The 22884-nt window shown below is 36.7% G+C and overlaps 1 protein-coding gene across 1 annotated transcript in view; it reads left to right on the forward strand.

The window, feature by feature from the left end:
- TMX4 (thioredoxin related transmembrane protein 4) overlaps positions 1-22884 on the forward strand; it is a 42617-nt gene that overhangs the window by 12086 nt on the left and 7647 nt on the right. The window contains exons 2-6 of the mRNA XM_004751676.3: positions 268-383; positions 7550-7595; positions 9189-9317; positions 11761-11806; positions 20980-21081. Of these exons, the coding sequence (XP_004751733.2) occupies positions 268-383; positions 7550-7595; positions 9189-9317; positions 11761-11806; positions 20980-21081 (439 nt within the window). The remainder of the gene's footprint in view (positions 1-267; positions 384-7549; positions 7596-9188; positions 9318-11760; positions 11807-20979; positions 21082-22884) is intronic.

Here is a 22884-nt window from a genome sequence, read left to right on the forward strand (position 1 = left end):
CATTGAAGTAAAATATTTTATATATTACAATAATTCATAAAAATCTTAAACTTTGGTTGTTAAATCACCAGGGAACTGATATTCGTATGTTCTGTTGTGGGGGGAGTATTCTTCTGTTTTTTTCTGTATTAAGCAACTTCAGAAAAGCTTGCTTTTGTTCTTCCCTTTAGTTAAGAATTTATTTTTTAAATTTAAATGCTCTATTTCTCTACTTTGCTTTATAGATTTTTTTCATGTTTGTATTGACTAACAATTTTTCTTTTACAGTTATGCTCCTTGGTGTCCATCCTGCCAGCAGACTGATTCAGAATGGGAGACATTTGCAAAGAACGGTGAAATACTTCAGATCAGTGTAGGAAAAGTAGATGTCACTCAAGAACCAGGTACTGTACATGTTGAACATTAAATGCAAAAGTTTGTTACTTTTTAATTGAGTTTTTTCAAGTGTATAGGAGAGTTGAAAAACTAGGATACTGAGTACCCATGAACTGACCAGCTAGAGTCAACAGGTAGCATTTTGACATATCTGGGTCTGTCTATGTATGTTTATGTTTACATATATATGTGTGTGTGTGTATATACATATGTACATATATATGATATATATTTATATTGTTATTATTAATTTACTGAATCATTTGAAAATTAATTATAGACCCCATGATACTTTACCATCAATACTTCAACGTATTAAAATCTTTCTCCATATTTCCCATTTTTTTAATAGTTTTTTGAACCGGGATCTAACCAAGGTTCACCAACTAAATTAAGTAGTTACATCTTTTCAATTAATTAATTAATTAATCTTTAAAAATTTTATTTATTTGACACAGAGAGACACAGTGAGAGAGGGAACACAAGCAGGGAGAGTGGGAGAGGGAGAAGCAGGCTCCTCACTGAGTGGGGAGCCCAACACAGGGCTTGATCCCAGGACCCTGGGATCATGACCTGAGCTGAAAATAGACACTTAAGGACTGAGCCACCCAGGTGCCCCAGTTACATCTTTTCAGTTTCCCTCAATCTAGAAGAGAGCCCCCCTCTTTTTTTTCATGGCATTATGACATTGACACTCTGAAGAGAACAGACCAGGGATTTGCCTATGTGTTTCTTTATGGTAACATTTAATTTATTCTATTTTGTTCAAGCTTGAATTTTGGTCAAAAGCATGATTTGGGTTAAAAATTAATGGCAAGAGTACTTTATAGGTGATCCTGTGGCTTAAATTGTATTCTCTCTGAACACACATTATCACCATTAATGCTGTTGAGTTTGAGCACTTGGTTAAGGTGATGAGAATAAACTTCTCTATTATAAAGGAAATACCCTATTTGTGATTAGGGAATAACCTTTGGGGTGATACTTTGGAGATTTAAATCCATGATGATCTTATCTGAATCAAATATTTCATAATGGATTCCAGAATGGTGAATTTCTAATTCTGTTGTTCCATCTACATTTATTAGCTCTTAATGATACAATTTTTCAAAAGGAAGAGGGAAATAAAAATTTTTAAATTCAGAAAAGATGCAATTTCTATTTGTAATTTAAAAATAACTGTGTGGGGACACCTGGGTGGTCAGTTAAGTGTCTGCCTTCCGCTCAGGTCATGATCCCAGGGTCCTGGGATTGAGTGCTGTATCAGACTCTTTGCTCAGTGGGGAGCCTGCTTCTCCGTCTGCTTGCTGCTCTCCCTGCTTGTGCATGCTCTCTTTCTCTGACAAATAAAATCTTTGCAAAAATAACTGTGTATTACATACAAAATGAGAAGAGAAGTTGGGCTTTTATGATTCAAATTTCAACTTGGATTTTTTGAAACTTCATTAGTTATTTTTTTCTTGTCTACATTCAATTTCTATCTCGTGTATCCCTATACAAGGGAAAAAGAAGGCATGGAGGTGCAGCTATTACTTTTCTGTAATAACCGTGAGTGCAAAAACACACAAAGTAATGCATTACCAATTACTTGGACAATAAAATGGATGGTGTCTGTTAAATTGGATGTGTTGACAAACCCTTGGAGAGAGATTTCTGTTAAAGCCATTAGTCCTCAAGCCTCTGCCTTTCTAATCATTTGAATCAAAGCCACTTCTGCCCATCTGCTGTTTAGAGATAGACAATTATACTTATTAGTTTGTGGTTTGAGCTGTTAGAATGAGTTATTCTATTTGGATGTCAAGTCATTGCAATTATATTTTTGCTGTAAAGTCGTTTTTGTCTTTTAGTAGTTAAGTCCAACAAAATCAGGTGTAAGCCTTGGTAATTAGTAAGCACCAAGCACATTTTATGATGAGTTTCTTAGAAATGCAGCTGGCCTATTCATGTTTCAGTCATTTGGTATACCTGCAGTGAACTCACAGCATGATTTGAATGAAAAGAATTAAACAATTAGTTTTGTGATGGATTCATAGATCTAAAGGCTAACTGAATACAGGCTTTCCATCTGAAATGTAGATTTACGGCTATTTTTTCCATTGTTACTGGATTGAGTGCTTTTTTTGATCATGTAGAGAGGAATTTATTATAATGAAATATTTTAAAAATGAATTTATCATTAATTCATGCTATTTATGCAAATGTAAACTATATATATTTGAAACTTTTATCAAAGAAGGAGGAAAAAATCTTTGGTCCAGTATTTTTTAGGAATAGTGAAGAAAAAAAGTCCAGAAAAGAAAAGAATTGAAAGATAAGAGAAAGAAAAATGTACCAGGGAACTATATTCTGATATGCAAAAACACAATTGAAATGATTTAAGTTTAATACTTAAAAAGTGGGGATAGCTGCTAGCTTTTGTACTACCGTTATTAGCTATTTATTTAGGGCATGTTACTAGTTACTAGTTACTAGTTACTAGCTAGTTACTTTGGGCATGTTACTTAACCCTAGAGCTAGTGATGTACATTTGAAGATCATCCTTGTAGATGGTATTCGAAAGGAGGGGAGGAAGGAATTGAGAGTTGTTTTGAGGATTGAAAACCGGGGCACTCTAACATTTTGAAGAAGAGATGTAGTTCCAGCAGCAGAAGAGGAGAAGCTGGTGAGGTAGGAAGGAGGTGGAGGGGTCTGGGTCCTGGAAGCCAAATGAAGAGAGGGCGTCTTACATGTATTAACTCACTGGCAAGTCTTTGGGGCAGCTTGTCCCTATTCTTGAAAGCTCTTTGGGTATTTACTTCACTTTTACAAAATCTAGCATCCTGAATGAGCAGTGGGGAATAACTGAAATGATACTACTTTTCCTCAAATTGCGCACTTTCTTGGATATTTCTGTATGCCAATTTCTATTTTGTTACAGATCTCCATTACTATATTCTTTCAGTAGGACTGCCTTGCCAATGAGTGCTAGTAAGGCATAATTTCATGTCTTTTCCCTGCAAGTAAACTTTAAAAAGAAGTGAAAGCAAGAGTTTTTGAAGTGTTTCTGCATAGTCTTTAGTTATGCTTGTAACTCTTCCATTGGCATATCTCACAAGAGATTTTTTTAGGTATTTTGAACAGAAAATAAATTTTCAGAATTATAAAGATTAGGGATTACACTTTGTATTTTACAGCTGAGATGTAGACGTCAAGGAAAGGAAAGTCCTTAAGTTAGATTACATGGTGTTGCCTGCTTATTACATCGACCAGGTGAAATATCAGTTGTGTGTTTTTTGAGAAATTAAATGTAATGAGCATGTATTTGAACCTTCTGTTCCATGCAGATGAGCTTAGCTGTCAAGGACAGGAAAACAGCAGCTGCTCCTAGAGCACACATGGGTGATGGCTAGTTCACTGGACCAGAGGGTTTACCTGGTTTACAGATTCCTACCATAGCCAGGAATAAACATTGTGTTTAAATCACTAATTAGTTGCAAAATCCAACTTAGTTTACTGTGTTTCAGTTAGTGTTCATATTTTAATTTTATAATTGTAAAAATTAGCCTTTTGTATAAAACTGACAACTTTATTTCAGTCTCAAAAGGTAAGGCTAGTTCTACTTTTTTTCACTGCTTTCCTTCTGCTACTTTTTTGGTGATAATAACTTATATTTAATTAAGCATTTACTTCAGCCTGTAGTTGTGTTAGGGACTTACATACATTTTAGTTTCATAACAATGCTAGGAAGGACTGTTTATATTACTCAGAAAACTGAGGCTCAGAGGGGTTATGTAACATGCCCAAAGCAACACAGCTAATAACGGTAGAACAAAAGCTAGCAGCTATCCCCATTTTTAAAGTATTGAACTTAAATTATTTCTGTTGTGTTTTTACATATCAAAATATAGTTCCCTGGTACATTTTTCTTTCTCTTATCTTTTAATTCTTTTCTTTCTTTTGCTTTACATGTTTAAGATAAGCTAGATTAAATTAAATTTAATTTAAATTAAATTTTGCCCTGCATTTTGGATTAATGCCCTTTTTATGTTGCAGTCCTCATTTTAAAGTAGAGGTTTCCCTTAAAGTAAAAAAGATACGCAGAAATGTTGGGAGACCTTGTGGTCAAACTTCATCTCTTTCAGTTGAAGTTTAAGTATGTACTTGTTTCTTCTACACTTGGTGAGGTTTCTTGCAGTGAATCATTATGCCAACCTTGACATGAGCTGCTGCCCTCTGTTGTAATCCTTTGCTGAGATCCATGCTTGCCTTTTTTTAGACCTTGACCTTAAAGCCCACAACCTCAGATGGTGCTTCTTTGTTCCAAGTTGGTAATGTTTTAACTTTTCAGGTAATGAGAGGCTCCTTTGATAGCAGCATCAGTATTAAAGGTTAGAACACATTTTTTGGAGCAGTGACATGAAACCCAAAGCTTTCTAACCTTTGGTAGCCTCTCAGAAATGACATTTATTTGAGGTGAATTTCCTAGGGTGTCAGATCTTCAAAGGACTTAGTAGTGTGTCATAGTCTAAGGGCTACTTTGGTTATTCTTGGTTTTGTTGTTGATTATCCTGAAGATATCCTTAGTGACAGTGTATTATTCCAGTATCATTCAAATTGAATTCATATCTGCATTAGATGCTGCGATCTTATTATTAGTATTTTGCATGGGTTTTCATTAGAAGAAATAAACATAAATAAGTTTTGAGAATTATAATTTATTAATAATCTTTATTTTAAATGAACCTTAATTGATGGTCTTATAAATTGGTACAGTAGTCATGGAAAAAAGCACAGCAATTCATATCAAGAGCCATAAAGTTCTCATACCCTTTATTCTAATAGTTTTGGCAATGAGCATCCTTTTAGTCTGAACCAGAAAAGTAGACTCTCAGAGACTATATATATATATATCACTGTGTTTTCTTTCTTATTTCCTCGGTATTTATCTTTTCATGGGCACATTTATTTGTAAAAGTATGTTCTCCAAAATAATATATGATTTCCAAAACACTTGACACTAAATTACTTTATTACATCCCACTTTATTCCAACTTTGAGCCAGAGCCTTAAAGAACATATTCACTACGCTGTATTTAGTACCTATTCTATGTCAAATACTGTGTCCTATGTGCTTTATAAATGTAAAATCATTTAATACTAAAAAATAGTGAGATAGAAATTATGATGCCCATTAATGAGAAAACTGATAGTTTAAATTTACTGACCAAGAACATATGAAGGATTTTTAATTTTTTTAAGATTTTATTTATTTATTTATTTACAGAGCTTGAGCAGGGAGAGGGGTAGAAGGAGATGGAGAAACTCCAGCAGACTCCACACTGAATGCATAGCCTGATGTGGGGCTCAGTCTCATAACCCTGAGATCACAACCTGAACCAAAACCAGGAGTCAGATGCTTAAATGACTACACCATCCAGGCGCCTCTGTGCCTTCCATTTTAGAAGTCCATTGTAAATAAAGCATAATCCCCTAACACTGTGAGTGTCCTTTAAGATTTAGGGCAGTCATAAAAATCTGTAGCTAGGAAAAAAGTGGGATATGAAACTATCTGTAATTAGCAAAACATATAATAATTTTCAAGCCTTTAAGATTACCTTCTCTTGGCAATTTAGATTTGGAACTATACCAAAAGATGCCTTTGTTCCTTGGTAGAGCGGAATTCCAAGCCTGTTAGAGGTGAGAATGACCTGTAGACAGAGATGCTTATTCCAATCCTCAGCTGACTTCTCGGATCACTTTTGTTTCTGTTCCTGACAGTACAACCTTTAGAAAAATGTACAATCATAAATGTGAAGTTTATGTTTCTTTTTGTAGTATTGGCTATTACTGCCTTCAGAATACTGTGTTTGCTTTTAGGTGCCATACAGGTGTTTAAAGTTAATTGCTTGGATATGAGGAAAAAATAGAGAATGCTTCTTTGGGAAGACTCATCATCATCAATCAATAAATTATTTTGCTGAGTATAGATTTACTTTATAAAATGAGTATAAGCAAACATTCCTTGTTATTAAAAATACACCTTCAATATTGCAAACAGCAAGTCATCGCAGAGATGTAAAATTTGAGCCACTTTATTTAACTAGGGCTTGATTTTGTCTAGATTGTTCTTAAGTGGGAAAGGCAGAAATGATGAGAAATGTGAAAATGTTATCTCTGCATGTTTTCATGTGGGCCAGGAGGATCCTTTAGCTTTCCTTCTTTTTGCCAGAACTAGAATGACTCACTCTTGGTGCCCACATAAATATTATTTAGTTAATAGTAAAGAGCAGAGATCTGTTCTTCACTCCTGGTGTCATGCAGGTTTTTGTTGCATGCCCCTTTCCCTGATATCATCCATCTCTGTTTCTGGTCATGATCATTTGACTAAATTCTCCCCCTCTGCCACTAGACTATAACTTCTGTAAAAACAAAGATTGCACGTTTTAACTTCTGTAAAAACAAAAATTGTATTTTTGCTTTGTATGTCTTGAGCCATTGTCACAGTCCCTGGAACAAAGAAGTTGCTTAGTAAATATTTGATGAATGACTAAGGGTTTTATTTATCCTTATCTTCACATGTACCTAGCATAGCCCTTGATATGTGGTTATTGTTCAGTAAAAGTTTGCTGAGGCAAGTTGAAAAAAATCTTTTTAACATGGATAGACTTCCTTGACAGAAATTAACAAATTTTCTAAGTGTGAAAAGATTATACATGATCTTATTATTTCATACTCTTCATTCTTTTTAAACCTGTAACTGATCTAATCTCGCTTCAGAATGATTCAGGCAGGCTTTCATATACCCATTTTACAGAAAGGTTAAGTAATGTATTTATGGTCACAAAGCTAGTAACTGGAGAATTTAGTATTTAACCCAGATTGCATGACTCTACAACCTGTCCTTTCAGCCGCCATACTATTCTAAGCAATGCACAAGCCAGAAAACTTTAGTGCAATGCATAAAAAATAAGCAACTTATATGTCAGTAACCAGAAAGTGGTAGGTAAATAAAAATGGATAAAAATACAGTTTCTTTAAGTAAAAAGAAAAGAGGTAAATATGATTAAATAAATGGAACAATTTTAATATGGCCATGAAAACAAGCTCAAGGCTGCTTGTTCTTACAACATAAATCAGGTGCTTGGGGTAGTCTGAATTTGACTTGAAACTTTTTTTTTTTTTATGCCTCTTGTAGGTTTGAGTGGCCGCTTCTTTGTCACTACTCTCCCAGCATTTTTTCAGTAAGTTTAAATAATTTTCTGATTAGAAACTTAAGAACATTAGAAGAAGTTCGAAAACAGTATCAGGAATTCTAAGTTGTTTTCCATAACCATTGCTTATTCAGTTGAACATTTGAAGAGAGTGTGCACTGGTGTGCAGTGAATGATAGCTGGTATAAGAGAAGGGTACCTGGAGTACAACAGGGGCAATCTACATAATGTCAGACAGTGAGTCGGAGTGGTGGGGAGTGTCAAAGAAGATTTCTCTGATAACACAAAAGGCAGGAATTGAGTTAAGCAGACAGTGGAGAAGCCCTTTCCAGATACAGGAGCTGTCATGGAGAAAGCTGGGAGAAAATGAGATACCTTCTGAGGACTGTAACTGGTTTTGGCCCATAGGATGCAGTTGGATCATCTTGGGTGATAAGGCTAGTGAGGCTCAGGTAGTGATGGGGGAAGAGAAAAGGGAAGATACTTAGGAGGTGGGATCACTGGGACATGTGACTACTTAGCAATAAGAAAGGAAGAGCCTATAATGACTACCAATGGGCCATGTAGAATTCATAAAAGCTATTGAGGAGCCATTAGAATAAGATGAAGTTTGGAAGATAGAGGCCAGGATGGAGAAGAAAGTGAAGTGCCTGTTAATTCCAAGTGGAGAAGTTTAAGTAATAATTTGATTTCAGGATCTCAAGTACAGAAGAAAGATCTTGACTGGAGAGATGTATTGGGGATTCCTCAGCATTGAGGTAGACAAACACTGCAATGTATCTAGGGAGAACATGCACAGTAGGACTAGAAATGGGTCAAGGATAGAACCTGGGATTGACCAACATTAGGACATCTGCAAAGGAAGACAGGGTAGTGAGGAAGTGAGCAGGGATGGTAGGGGTAATAAGAAGCCAAGGGAGCTCATGTCATAAAAGCCAATGGAAAGGAGAAACGAAGAGATGTTTAGTAGTGGACAGTGCCGATTACAGACCAAGAAAAATGACAGAAAAGTGCTTTATAGATATGGCATTGATGAGCCATTGGAGACCCCCAGTACTAGCAGTTTCTATGGAGTTGTAGAAGCAGAACCACCGATCACAAGAATGCTGAATGAGTAATACATGGGGAGAAAATGGCCAGTGCAGACCTTCCCTCAGGAAGCTGGATTGTGGTGAGAAAGTCAGAGAAAAACTGAGGGACCTGTGAGAATACAAGGTGTTTTGTTAATTGAGGCGGGGCGGTGGGGAGCTTGAATAACATAAATTTGGAAAGTTTTTAAAGCTTGATAACAATTGCTCTTTTGCCACTGTAAGAGAAAAATTGAAATAATTGATCGCAAAAATAATAAAAAGTAACTTGGTAGATTAGACGCTGCCAAGGACTTTGCTTATGGTCCTAAATTGTGCAGTGATAAAAGTAAAATACGTAATGCCTGCAGTTTTGGAATTTCTAATCTGTAATAGATTAATATTTATGCCTAACTATATTTTTTTTCTTCAGGTGAGCCAAGTGAAAATTCAAAGTGAAGGTCACATGTAAAACTAGTATTTGTTTTAATTTTTATTATCTGTAGCACTTGTTATTTTAATGGATTTATTCTCCATTTGTTTTTCTAATTTATAGTGCAAAGGATGGGATATTCCGCCGTTACCGTGGCCCAGGAGTCTATGAAGACCTGCAAAATTATATCTTAGAGAAGAAATGGCAATCAGTGGAGCCTCTGACTGGCTGGAAATCCCCAGCTTCTTTGACGTAATTTGTTATTTTTCTTATGACAAAGTATTATTTATAAAATGGGAGATATTAACTTAAACAGCCCATAGACCTTGCAAGTCTAAATTTTTCTTCATATTCAGTTCTGATTACCCAGACTGTACATGACCATGTTTGGCCAATGGTTTTATGACCCACATGTTTCAGCTAGTAGTTACTAGCTGGGAATTAGGTATCCAGATTCAGGTAGGTTACAAAAGCCTTTCCTCCAACTTTTGTACTAAGCCATATTAACTATTTTCTTTTTATAAAATATGATATTGAATAACATTTGCTATTCTTTCTTCTGTTTAAATTATTGATAAGATAGAAGAGTTAACTCTTTCTTGAATTACAGTTTATGAAGGAATTGCTCTTTTATTTATGTGGAAAATAAAACCTATGGTGTCTTTAGCTGCCTAGTAGAACACAGATGAAGGTAACTTTTGTCCGTGAGGTCAAACTGTGTAATTATCGGTGAGGTAGATAAGGCCAAACCATACAAACTTTTTTAACAGTTGGTTTTAATTTAGAATGAATTGTCATAATTGTAGTTGTTTATATTAGTATATATAAGAATAGGGAATATCCCTGTTGAAATAGAATCAACGTATGCAACATTTAAGGAATAAATCATCCAGTAGCATTTGTGTAATAGCCAGGAAATGTAGAGCTTACTCTAAAAGCAGCTCACTAGGGTGCCTGGGTGGCTCAGTCATTTAAGCATCTGCCTTGGCTTAGGTCATGATCCTGGGGTTCTGGGATCAAAATCTGTATCGGACTCCCCACCCTCTGCCCCTCACCCTACTTGTGCTCTTTTTATCTTTCAGATAAATAGATAAATCTTAAAAAAAAAAAGCACCTCACCTCTGGTGTTTCATTTTACAAATATTTGAGCACTGGTTTTATGCCAAATGCTGCTCTGGGTGCTAGATATTCAACAAGACAGAGTTGGTCCCTCTGCTCTCTTTAGGTAACTTAAATTAAGGCAGATTAAGGGAAAAAAAAAAAACTAGGGATATGAAGAATCTTAATCTGGGTAACTACTGTTAAAAACAGACAGATCTTTAGTAAGGCAGGAGGCATGGGCCTCTATTGGATGAGAGTTGGAGCACAAGAGAGAACTGAAGGAGAGAATGACCTAGCTGGGTAAAGAGGGTAGGGAGGAGTATTTCCAACAATGGGGATATCACGGCTATAGGCCCCCACTGGGAAAGAGCTCATGGTACTGAAGAGCAGAAAGATGGGTAACATTGAGCACAGAGAAAGAGAGGGGGAGCGGTATACACTAAGAACGAGAGGCAGGCAGGAGCAGGATCATACAGGTCTGCGGCCTTGGTTTGGAACTTGGATGTATCAGTGCATACAATTAGAAGATGACTCTTAGGAGGAGAGGCTGGAGAAGGCACCAGTGGATGAGGTGAGACAATCAGAAGGCTGTTGCACTGTACCTGTTAAAGGTATAGTGAGGAAAAAGAAACAGTAAGCACAGACTACTCTTTGGAGAAGTTTGTGAAGCTGGAGAGCCATGTAAGGTCCAAGAATGCACTTTTTAAAAGAAAGAGAAGGTAGAACATGTTTTCGTGCAGAAGAAAATGATCCCACAGAAAGGGAGAAATTGCTAACGCAGGAAGAGGGATGGCAGAAAGAGCCAAGTCATTAACAAGACCAAAGGGATGGGATCCATGGCACAAGTGGAGGAATTCGGCTGTGGTTAGGGCAGATCTCCTTTCTCTGTCGTAACAGGAGGAGGCGGATCAGGTGTACACCAGGCTCAGATTTGGTGGTGGGAAGATAAGAGAGATCACATGGTGGCTTCTGATTTTGCAGTGATGTACAAGGAGTATTTGTTAGCTGAGCAGGCATGGGAAGGCGGGGAGGGTGTGGAAGGTCTGAAGAGAGGGAAAAGACGTGAGCTATCATCTCAGGTAGAGCCTAAAACAATACAGTATTGAGTGCTCCCTGAAGTTTGTGACTGGAAAGGGAGAGCGATCAGCTGGTCATGTGGTTTTCCCCAGAGACATGCAGCTACCCAAGGTTGGGGGTTTTTGTCAGGTATATACAATGGAGGGAGAAAGGGCCAGAGGGGTTGAATATTTATAACAGAAGAATTGAAATGAAGACTATGAATCTAAGCTTTATGTGAATGAAAGTGAATCCAGGAGAGAGGATAATGTTACAAAAAGTGGAGGGGCAGATCCCTGTGACCTGAGGTTTTTTGGTTTTGGGGGTTTTTTTGTTTTATTTTATTTTTTTGTTTGTTTGTTTTTAAAATAGTTTTCACGCCCAGCATGGAGCCCAACACAGAGCTTGAGCTCATAGCTGTGAGATTGAGACCTGAGCTCCAGACACAACCAACTGAGCCACCTAGGCCCCCCTTGTTTTTTCATAATATACATCACCAGTGGTTCTCCTTTTCTTCATTTATTCATTTTTCTTTTAGGATGTCTGGAATGGCTGGTCTATTTAGTATCTCTGGCAAGATATGGGTGAGTAATCTTAAATATATTTTTTGTGACTATCTTTGCAGACAGGTTTTTAAAGAGTAAAAATGTAGCTTCTAAACAATAGGAAAGTAAACATTTACAAATATTTGTATAATGTCACTTTTCTTCTTAAGCCACACAACTGCTCTCATGTGGGGTCTCCAGTAGAATTGCGTCCCTGTGTAGAAGGGCATAAATTGGAACAAAGACCCATAACTACTGTATCAGTCATATTTTCTTAGATCATGGTGAGTTCCTTTATTAAAGTTGAAAGGGCTTATGTGGTTTAACTTCATCTTATTTTCCCATTGTTAGAATCTCCCTATAGGTCAAAGATTATCTAAGCCTGAAAGTGATTCTGTGCATCAGGGATCTGCAAACTATAGCTTGGGGGCTGGCTACCTGTTTTTATAAGTAAAGTTTTATTGGAACACAGCTATGTTCATTCATTATGATCTAAAATTGCCTTCATGCTATAGTGGTAGTGTTGAGTAGCTCTGACTGAGACCACGTGGCCCACAAGCCCAAGATATTTACTTTCTGGCCCTTTAAGAAGTTTAAATGCCCCTGCTATAAGCAATTTTATCGTTTCACTGAGTCATTTCAGTGAGTTAGAACTGTTATTTAGGTTAAAAATGTTGAACAATTATATAATCTTGAATGTGTTACATAATCTTTTACTTCCCTTTATGTGTAGGGTGGGGTAAATTCTGCCAAATTTAACAACCTTGCTGTGGAATTAAATATATATCCTTAAAGCATTTCAAAAAGTCTTTAGAAGTGAGTCCTTATATTTGTCTTTTCAAGGCTATGATTCTAAGTCATGATGTCCTGCTTGGAACTTAATATTCAAGGAGTTCATGAAGACTCTTCTGTTTCTCATGCACATTGTTATATGTTTAGGGAAATTTAAGAATGGTCTTTTGCGTCCCAGTTTTTCAGTTATATATTTTTTTTCTGCCTTGTGAGATGGAATACTAACTCCAGTATTTTTTAACCGAAGCTAGGTTTGTCACTTGGATTCGTATTTCTTAAAGTTTGTTAACTGTTTTTTTTTGGCATTTGTATATGATATTAAACAATATCTGGGATTTCCCCTCTCTTCAGATAGTATGAGTTTCATATTATTTCCTTCTACTGTTTTCTTAACACTGATAAGAAGTTTATTCAGGGCTTGAGAATTATGAATTGCCAATTGGGAATTGAGAGTAAGAATTTTGTCTTTTGCAGTATGTTGACACTAAAGGTTGACAGAGTCATTTATTCTGATAGCCATCTGAGAACCTTGTAGCCTTATAATGTCTAATTCAACAGGATGACCATTATAGGTGGATGTCAGGAATCCTAAGAGTAAGTTCTTAGCATGGAACCTATAATAAGTGCATGTCAAAAGATGAATTTGTACAGTGGTTTAAGAAGAGCTTAGATGGAAGTTGCTCGTAACTTTCATGCATTGTTAAAGAGGTATATTTTCAAATATTGTATCCGGGGAGAGAAATAATTGCTTTGACCTCATATAACTTGGCATTTTGTGCCTTGATAAACAAGAGTTTGATAAGGAGTTACAGTTTTTCATTTTATCATGCAAATAATTTACAATGTGTGGCACTGTCGCATCAAGGCCAGGAGTGGGTGTTTTATCTTTATACGCACAGTGCGCCAGCCGTGGGCAGCATGCAGATTCTGTGTGTATGCTTCAGACTGCAAAGAAAAGGCAATTTGGAGAATAGAATATGAACCATCTCTGAATAACCAATGAAGATGTTCTTCCTTTTGTTTTTTTAAAGATTTTATTTATTTATTTGAGAGAGAGAGAGCGAGCGAGAGAGAGAGAACCTGAACGGGTTAGTGGGGAGAGACAGTGGGAAGAGAGAAGTAGACTCCCCACTGGACAGGGACAAGACTCGGGCCTTGATCCCAGTACCTTGGGATCATGACCTAAGCTAAGGGCAGATGCTTAGTCAACTGAGCCACCCAGATGCCCCAGTAAAGATGTTCTTTTTAGTGATTGAAAAGTAGAGTATATATGATGTTTATATACATATGTATACTTAGAATGTCTTTGCAGATATCTAAATGGGGAACAAAAGAAGATAGGTTTGGTTTTTTTTTTAAGATTTTATTTATTTATTTGACACAGAGAGATCACAAGTAGGCAGAGAGGCAGGCAGAGAGAGAGGGGGAAGCAGGCTCCCTGATGAGCAGAGAGCTTGATGTGGGACTCAATCCCAGGACCCTGAGATCATGACCTGAGCTGAAGGCAGAGGCTTAACCAACTGAGCCACCCAGGTGCCCCCAAAAGAAGATAGTTTTAGAGGATAAATTGTTAAATGTGAAACACAAACAATTAGATTTTACATTCTATTGAGTCAGTTTTATCTAGTATTAATACCATATTTTTTCCTTTTTGGTCAGTTTTTGCCTGGAATGTTTTTCCACTTTCAACCTTTTCATTCTTGTTATGTTATAAATGAGTCTTGTAAAATGCATATAGCAAGAAGTAAGTCTTTTAAATGATAAATTTAGTCCATTTATATTTATTGGCCTTAGTAGTGTATTTGCCCTAACTGTAGGTTGTGTGTGTGTGTGTAGCAGGGAGTAATATGACTAAAGGAACATAAGTGGTAGCTTAGTAGATTATTTTGATCTCTCCATGTGTGTGTATTCATTACCTTAAAAAACTGCGAGAGAAATCTGATATCAGCATCTAGCTTCTCCAAACCTCTTGACAACTTTTGTAGTTTCTTCTTTTCTTAGCAACAAGTTTCCAAGCTTCCATGAAATCTCTAGGAAGGGCTCTCACAACCTGTTTCTATAATCTAGATCTTGTCCTCTTACTCACAGGGAATGTGATTTCCAGCCTGGTGAGAACCAATCCTCGGTTGTCTGTCAGGTTTCCACTTCAACTTCGAGGTGCAGTCTTGCCTCATTGCATCTAAAGAACCACTTACGGAGCAAGTCCTCCTAGCTGACTACCCAGCTCACTCAGCGTATTTAGCCAGCCCTTCTCACTTGCCCAGGATTCTTCCATCAATGCTGAATGTATCATTGTGCGGAAAATAATCTGTTTGTAACTCATGTCTAAACAATATAAAACTCCAGTGCAACCATATTAACAGTGAACAAAAGAAACATAGCATGTGGTGAGAGAGAGAGAGGGAAAGAACAAGGCTAGAACCAAATGAGTGTAAGGTCTCCAAGAGAGAAGGTCTAAAGAGCCAAACAAGAAAGAGGGAAAGACCCAGAGTGGCTAATGGCAGTGAGGAAAGGTTACTGATGACCATCCACAATCTCTCTTATCCTACTGTGGTGATGTGGATTCATAAACAGACAGAAGTCAGTGTTTCTAAAGCAAGAGCATCCCCTGGTTGGGTGGCTGGTTAGGCATAATACACCTATAGGGAAAATTGCATGCTATTAAGTGGGGGGAAAGGTAACAAAGCAGTGTTTGTAATGTTATGTTTGTGTGGTATTTCCATGTGTTTACGGGAAAGTGCCTGGAAGGAGATTAATCAGATGTCAACAATAGCTATCTCTGATACTGAAATTATGGCTATAGCTAAATCTCTTATCTTTGTCTGTATTAATTTTTTTTCTGTAATGAAAAAGATAAAGTAAAAACAAGAGTAATATCTATAAGATGAGCCTACTGAACTAGTCCTTAAAGTCCTTGAGTTTCTGCTGTAGGAGTAAAGCCAGCTTGCTGGGTCTGGCATTCTGGAAATAAGAGCTTGTCCTCAGGATGTCAGAATTGCTTGGTGAGGAGACACCCACACAGCTGAGTTCCCATGAACTCAGGGGTTTTGTTGTATTTTGCATTTGGCTTCCTTAACTCTACACCAACCTCCCATATGTTCTTGCTTGACTAAATTCTTGAGGTGAAGAATTTCCTAGTACTGTGTTACAAGCCAGATTCTGCAAGCTTCCTGCTGTCACCTGGAATCCAAGTGATCCTTAGTAGGTAATTTGTACCACAATGTGGGGGAAAGGTGGATAATCTCATATGTTCTATCCAGCACTAAAATTCAGATTGTCTTTCCAATCCAGTCGTGATAGTATTCACTGATGTGTTTTAATTTTTATATAAACTTGTAGAAATCACTGCCACTTTAGCTCTAACACCCATCCTCATATATAGTCTTGACATTTGCCTACCTCATAAGAGTCACTGGTGGCTGGAAGACAGCTCAAGGAGTTTCTCAAAGGTGGATAGACATCTTCTAGATGTCTAGAATAGTAGCAATATCAAATTTCTTTGAAATTCAGCTTAAAAGAAGTTACTCATCTTAATGAAAAATGTTAATGATCTAAAGGATAGTACAAGGTGAGGCGAATGCCATGAAAGCAGTGCACACATTGAACTTGTCGAGCACTGTCACTGAGTCTGGTGCCACTGTCAGGGTTCAGAATCTTGGGGCTGACATGTTGTTTGTGGCCCCTGTTTGGAGAGACTTTCCAGCCTTTCTGTCTTCTCATCTTTTTTCACAGTTGGCTACAATGGTGTAGGGAAGTATTATCTTTCTCTCTTCCAGAGAGACAACTCATTATTCTCCACCTTTTGTGTGTATCTCTGAGCTCATGAGTTTTCCCTGCTATAAACTGTTGTCACCAGAACATTTTGAGTGCTTAGCATAGAATCTGGCACCTAATCAGTACTTGGTAACTGCTTCCTGTTAGTTGTATCCATTAATTATCGTTGTCATCATTATTTTACTTTTTACCTTTCATTAGTCAATAAGGAATGCTTTCTCTTTTTATTTATTTACTTTTTTAAATCCAGGCTGATAGCAGGATTAATGGCAGGTTGTACAATGTGTATTTTTGCTAACTAGGTTTAGCATCTGAATGCATTTCAGTATTATTTTATTTGATTTGGTGAATTTGTGCTGTTCACTGAGCTAATGTAGTCTGTAACTTCCCTCACCTCAGTGCCACTGTTCTTGTTCAAGGACGCAGACCATAAGGTAGGATGCATCCTGGCGGGGATAGTCTGTGTGGTGGAGAAGATTTAAGACTTTATAAATACCTCATCATGAGGATTTAAGGACATGAGTGTTTAGACTGGAGAATAATGAGAGTGTTTCTTTCAAAGTGGAATACTTTTTTAAAAATTTCAATTCCAGTGTAATTAACAAACTGCTATATTATTTTCAAGTGTACAATATAGTAACTCCTCTTAACTCAGTGCTCAGTATGAAAAGTGTACTCTTAATCCTCATGACTTATTTCACCCATACCCTCACCCAGCTCTGCTCTGTTAACCATTATTCTCCACAGTTAAGAGTCTGCTCTTTGGTTTGTCTCTCTTTTTCTGTTTTGTTAAATTCTGCATGAGTGAAATCATATATTTGTCTTTAACTTATTTCACTTAGCATTACACACTCTAGATCCATCCACCTTGTTGCAAATGGCAAGATCTCCTTTTTTATGGCTAATATTCCATTGTGCATATATACCATATCTTCTTTATCCATTCCTCTGTTGATGAATACTAGGTTTCTTCCATAATTTGTCTATTGTCAATAATGCTACAATAAACATAGGATTCATATATCTTTTCCAATTATTGTTTTCATATTCTTTGGATAAATACCCCATAGTGAAATTACTGGATCACATGGTAATTCCATTTTTAAGTTTTTGAGGAACGTCCATAGTGTTTTCCAAGGTGGCTGCACCAGTGTGCATTCACACCGGCAGTGCACGAGAGTTCTTTTTTCTCCACATCCACACCAACACTTAACAAGAATATATTTTAAAGCTCCCCCAAAACGTTGTTTTAGATAGTGGCATCTTTCCTCTTACTGTCTTGAGGTTTTTTTGCCCTGTAAAATGATCTAGAACCTTATTACAGTGAGATGGTGTACACCCACAGAATACCTCTTAATGCCTACAGGAGGCTGCAAAGTTGTGTCTTGTTGCAAATGTTGAAAGGGTAAAACATTGAAGATGAACTGGACCCTTGGCTATTACTAGAGAAAGTCTTTCTGAGCTGCTCCCACACAGGGAGGATATTTTGAGGATTCTGATTTGTGTTTGAAAGGATATTGGATTTGTCCCCAAACTCCTCAGAGTATATTCTGTGACACTGGCGGGATCTAAATCCAAAAAGTTCTCTGTCATTAGGGTCAGCCCAGCTCTGAATGAGACTATGCAGCACTGGGGTCCCTGAGTGAGTGCCCCTGGTCAGCATTGAATCTGACCTTCAGTAGTTCCATCCCCAGAGGGAATACTGGGCTCCCTGGAGAGAGAAAGCTCTACCTTTGTCCATGGATGCTTTGGCCTTGCTCCATTCCTTAAATCCAACTGACCACGGGGTAGAACGTTCTTTTCATTTATTCTACTGTAATGGTGTTTTCATTTAGTCTCTCACTCAAATCTATATGTAACCAAAAACTACCTCTAACTCCGTTATCTATTACAATGGTACTGTGTATGTTGTCAGGCCCATTAGGTGATATTTTTGAGCATTTTAAGGAAACAGAGTAAGATACTTCCCTATAATGAGCACATATAATTTTGAACAAGGATCAGTATTTTCCACAATTGAAAACTGTCACTTTGCCTGGCAGTTAAAACACGGGAATCTAAAACTGAGTGAGATCAGTTTGAATCAGTTATTACTCAAAAACGTATATACAACAAGACTTCACGTACCTAATGCCGCAAACCCCAACACTCTCAAAGGTGTTCTAAAACTACTGTGACTCTGACAAAGTAAACAGATAAAGATTTATGTCTGCAGTTGTGAAAACACAACTTGGTTAATGAGGCTTTGGTATTAACCAACTAAAAGACCACAAGATGGCAGGGTTTCTCTAAGAGGCTCACATAGATCTTTAAAGAGTACATTGATGTGAGAAAATTGAAGTGGAACTCAATACAGTAAGAGGATATTTTGAATCCACTCAGAAGTGTGTGACCCAGAATGCAGTGATTCAAAGTCATATAACTTACTGAATTCCAGAAAATAACTTAGAAAATTTCTTAAGGGTTAATTTAATCATTTATTTTGCAGAAAGAGTGTGAGACACTATGCAGGACTTAGAACAGGACGTTATTCATTCCAGCCATATGGATGGATATTATTTATAAAACAAGCTCCAGAATATACACCTCTGTGGGTCAGCACAAAGCCAGACTGGTTTTCTCTATCTTCTAATTCTTTGGCACATTTCAGAGTTTAATCCTGATGGTGGCACAGAGTCCTCAAGAAAAGCATAAATTATGTATACATAGAATTTTCTAAAGGTGGATACATGTATGCTACATTTTAGAACTTACACTGAACAGAATCTGAATGAAGCAGGCTTTTGATATCGCAAATACCTCTTTTCTACTGGGCTGCAGAATGTTAGATTACTCTTAATAAATAAAGATAAAATGATGACCAATGCCATCAAGAGGAGATGGATGAATGGATGATAGTTTTACGAATCATGAGTTGTTTGCATTTCCTATGAATAATTAAAGGATGTGCTAGTATCTTTTTTTAATTCAATAAATATTTATTGAACACTTGGCATATATAAATATATAAAGTATTTGCTGAGTCTTTAGATCTATGTCTTTTACTGAATAAGAAATTGGAAAGAAGAGAGCTCAGATTATTCTAGACCATTAACAAACTTTTTTGTTTGTTGGCTTATCATTTGGAATTAAGCCAGAATAAAATACATTGTTTAATTGAATTAACATTTATAAACTGAGAAACCAATGGGAGATACTTGAGTAATTTGGGTTTTGAGAAATATTAAATTAAAATAGAAACTAGGAGTCATTTTCATCCACCTCATCAGTTTTAGGTAAGTCATTCTGTTATCTTTGCTTGCTGGTGGCATTTAGCTTGGAGCCATTTCATCATGGGCCCAATAAATGCTTGGATTATAGTGAATGACTGGTTTTGGAGCTGTAAGTGCCTAACACAGATGATCACTAAGCCATCATGGTGAAGCATGGTTGCTGCAGGTCCATAATTCAAGTGGGTCTTCACTCCAGACTGGTAGGTTCATACCTGCATGAGTTAGCATGTAAACAATTTTCAGCAAAGATGGTATCTCTTCACTCATTTTTAAAGTATTTGATGGGAATAGTAAGCATGAAGGGATGTGGGCTGTACTCAAAGACTGATGGAATCTCATTCATTCCTGATGAATTAACTAGAAAGACTTTCTTCTGTTTAGTATATTTTCAGCTTTATGGTGATTTAGGCAAGTTATTGAGGGTAGTTATTGGGTAGGGTAGAGAAATCATCTGATTAGGAAAAGGAAATATGGAGATTTTGTTTTGTTTTATTATTATTTATTTATTTAAAGAGAGAAGGAGTGGGAGTGGAGGGGGGCAGAGGGAGAAGGAGAGAGAATCATAAGCAGGCTGCATGCCCATCACAGAGCCTGGCACAGGGCTCCATCTCACAGTCCTGAGATTGTGACCTAAGCCAAAATCAAGAGTCAGACGCTTAACCTACTGAGTCATCCAGGCACCCCAGTGTGGAGACATTTTAAATGACTGATGTTCTGTAAGTAGTAATTTAGTTCCACTTAAAAATTAACAAAGGGTGGGGTGCCTGGGTGGCTCAGTCCGTTTAAGAGACTGCCTTCGGCTCAGGTCATGATCTGGAATGGAGCCCTGCATCCGGCTCCCTGCTCGACAGGAGGCCTGTTTCTCCCTCTCCCACTCCCTCTGCTTGTGTTCCTTTTCTCACTGTGTGTGTCTCTCTCTGTCAAATAAATAAATGAAATCTTTTAAAAAAATTGACAAGAAGATCTTTAAAATCTTTTTTTAAATTTATTTAAAAAATAAAATCTTTAAAAAGAAATTTGATTTTTTTGTGGATGCCACATGATGAGTAAAAATTGAGGTATATGGAATTATTAGGGGAGAATGACCAAAAAGAATCTGTCATGATGAAAGAAGGGTCTAGAAAAACAATTCTGCCAGAGTTCTACCAGATCATAAACAAAGAAATATAACTCTTAATAGATATGACCTTCATTAGTACCCTCCAATTTTTAATGTCGTAAAATTTGACTTTTCCTTGAAGAATTACATAAATGCAGATGGGGTGAACTTTGTGGGAACTCATACATGTAGAAACAGTTTGCAGACTTCAGCTCTAGCAAAGGAGGGAGATTCAAACGTGTTTGGTAATAAATATTTATTCCTTCTGATTACAGCATCTTCACAACTATTTCACAGTGACCCTTGGAATTCCTGCTTGGTGTTCTTACGTCTTTTTCGTCATGGCTACCTTGATTTTTGGCCTTTTCTTGGGTCTGGTAAGAGATAATGCCATTTTTTCTCTTCCACATGGATTTATGCAAAACTAGAAAGCAGTCAAGAAAGAAAAGGTGCATAAACAAGTATCATTTTGTGTATGATCTAAATTTACTTTTTTGATACTAATTTCAGTGGTAATTTGAGAAAAATGGAAAGTTCATTAAATTATTATCTCCTAATACTAACCTAAAATATTGTGAGAATGTGTGCTGCCTACTCAGTTTCCAAGGCAACCAAGTCAGCTGTGATTTCACACATTGCTTCCTTGATTGGAACACTGTGGTGATGAGGCCAAATCTGTGAATTTGTTCCTTGAGAGAACAAGGTGATTTTTTCTTGCTCATATCCCGCAACTGAACCTTTAATCCTGACCTGCTGCTTATACATACAGTTTGGTTATCCTAAGGTGGATTTTGTGAGATAAGATACATAAAAAACACAGTCCTTATTATGAGAAAAAAATAAGATGCAAAGCACATTACCACGTCTTCTTTAAGTATGAAAATTAGTACCTAGCAGGTATTTGCATTTTCTCCATAGATGTTTTGGGTAAGAATTAAAATCATAAATTTGTTTATTTAACTATATAAGCAACTGTAAGAGTTTTGGCAATGTTTTACTCTTTTACATAATTTTTAATCTTTCTTTTATCCATACTGGATCAATATGATCAAGTTTTAAACTCTAATTAAGGAGTTCTTAAAAACCATTGTGCTATATATTAATCACAAACCCCTAAATACTGTATGATAGGAATAATTGATGATTACTAAAAATTTATATAAAAGGACAGACATTGAAGTTAGATTATCTTCAAGTCTATCCTTACATTGTATAATGCATTTCAGCTTTTTAGTAAGTTCTTCTTTAAAAATAAGCTTAAAATGTTAGCAATAGCCTGTGTGTGTGTGTGTGTGTGTGTGTGTGTGTATAGCTATATATTGATATATAACTTGTTATGACAAAGCTGTACTTCAAGAAGCCAAGGAGGCTTGATTTTATTTTGCTGCAAATATGCTTACTTCATGCTATGGTTTATATCTGAGATCTGACTGCTGGTGTTAACTCCACAGGTGGGAATGGAACTCAAGATATGTCATCCATTAGGTCACATTAATCTTATTTCTAACCAATGTGACCCTGATGGTCTGGCCTAAAAGGATTTGACTTTGGATGTAAATCTGACTGGATATAAATATGCTTCTCTCATCTACTGTCTGGTGCTAGATTTTTCTAGCAGTGTATTTTAGAGCCCATGAATATGAGGCTTTTGAAGGGGGAATACCATGAAATCCTGGGTTGTTCTCAGTTGGAGTTGTAGAGAATGTAGGCTGTGTGTTAACCTATTGAAAGACCACTGGAAAGTCTTCTCAGCATCAAGAGTTTTTGAATTTTATCTTTGAGGTTAACTTTAAGTTCAAGAAATCAGGTCAGGCCTATGTCCTAAGTTCATTCAGAAACTTTGATTTAAATAGTTCAGAAAGGTTGTTAAGATTTGGCCTGAAGAAAGAAGAGAGTTGATTCTAGACTACTCAAGTGATTAAAGGATATAGAATACTATTCCTTAAAGGAAGTTGGGAGGAGAGCTTTCTTTAACAAAAGGATAATGATTTCAAAGCAGTAAGAGTCATACATTTTCTGGTAATCCATTTCCATAAAATACCAAACATTTATCTCTGATTCCTTTTCTACAACTGTAATATATATTTTAAAAAGTGCACAACAGCTAGAATTTTAGCCTTCAGGAAGGTCTGCAGCTGTGCCTTCTGTGCTCTGTGGCACCTTTGCCATTAACTGAGGGC

Source organism: Mustela putorius, unplaced genomic scaffold (genome assembly GCF_011764305.1).
Source record: "Mustela putorius furo isolate JIRA1106 unplaced genomic scaffold, ASM1176430v1.1 tig00000874_pilon_pilon_pilon, whole genome shotgun sequence".
Classification (NCBI taxonomy): domain Eukaryota; kingdom Metazoa; phylum Chordata; class Mammalia; order Carnivora; family Mustelidae; genus Mustela; species Mustela putorius.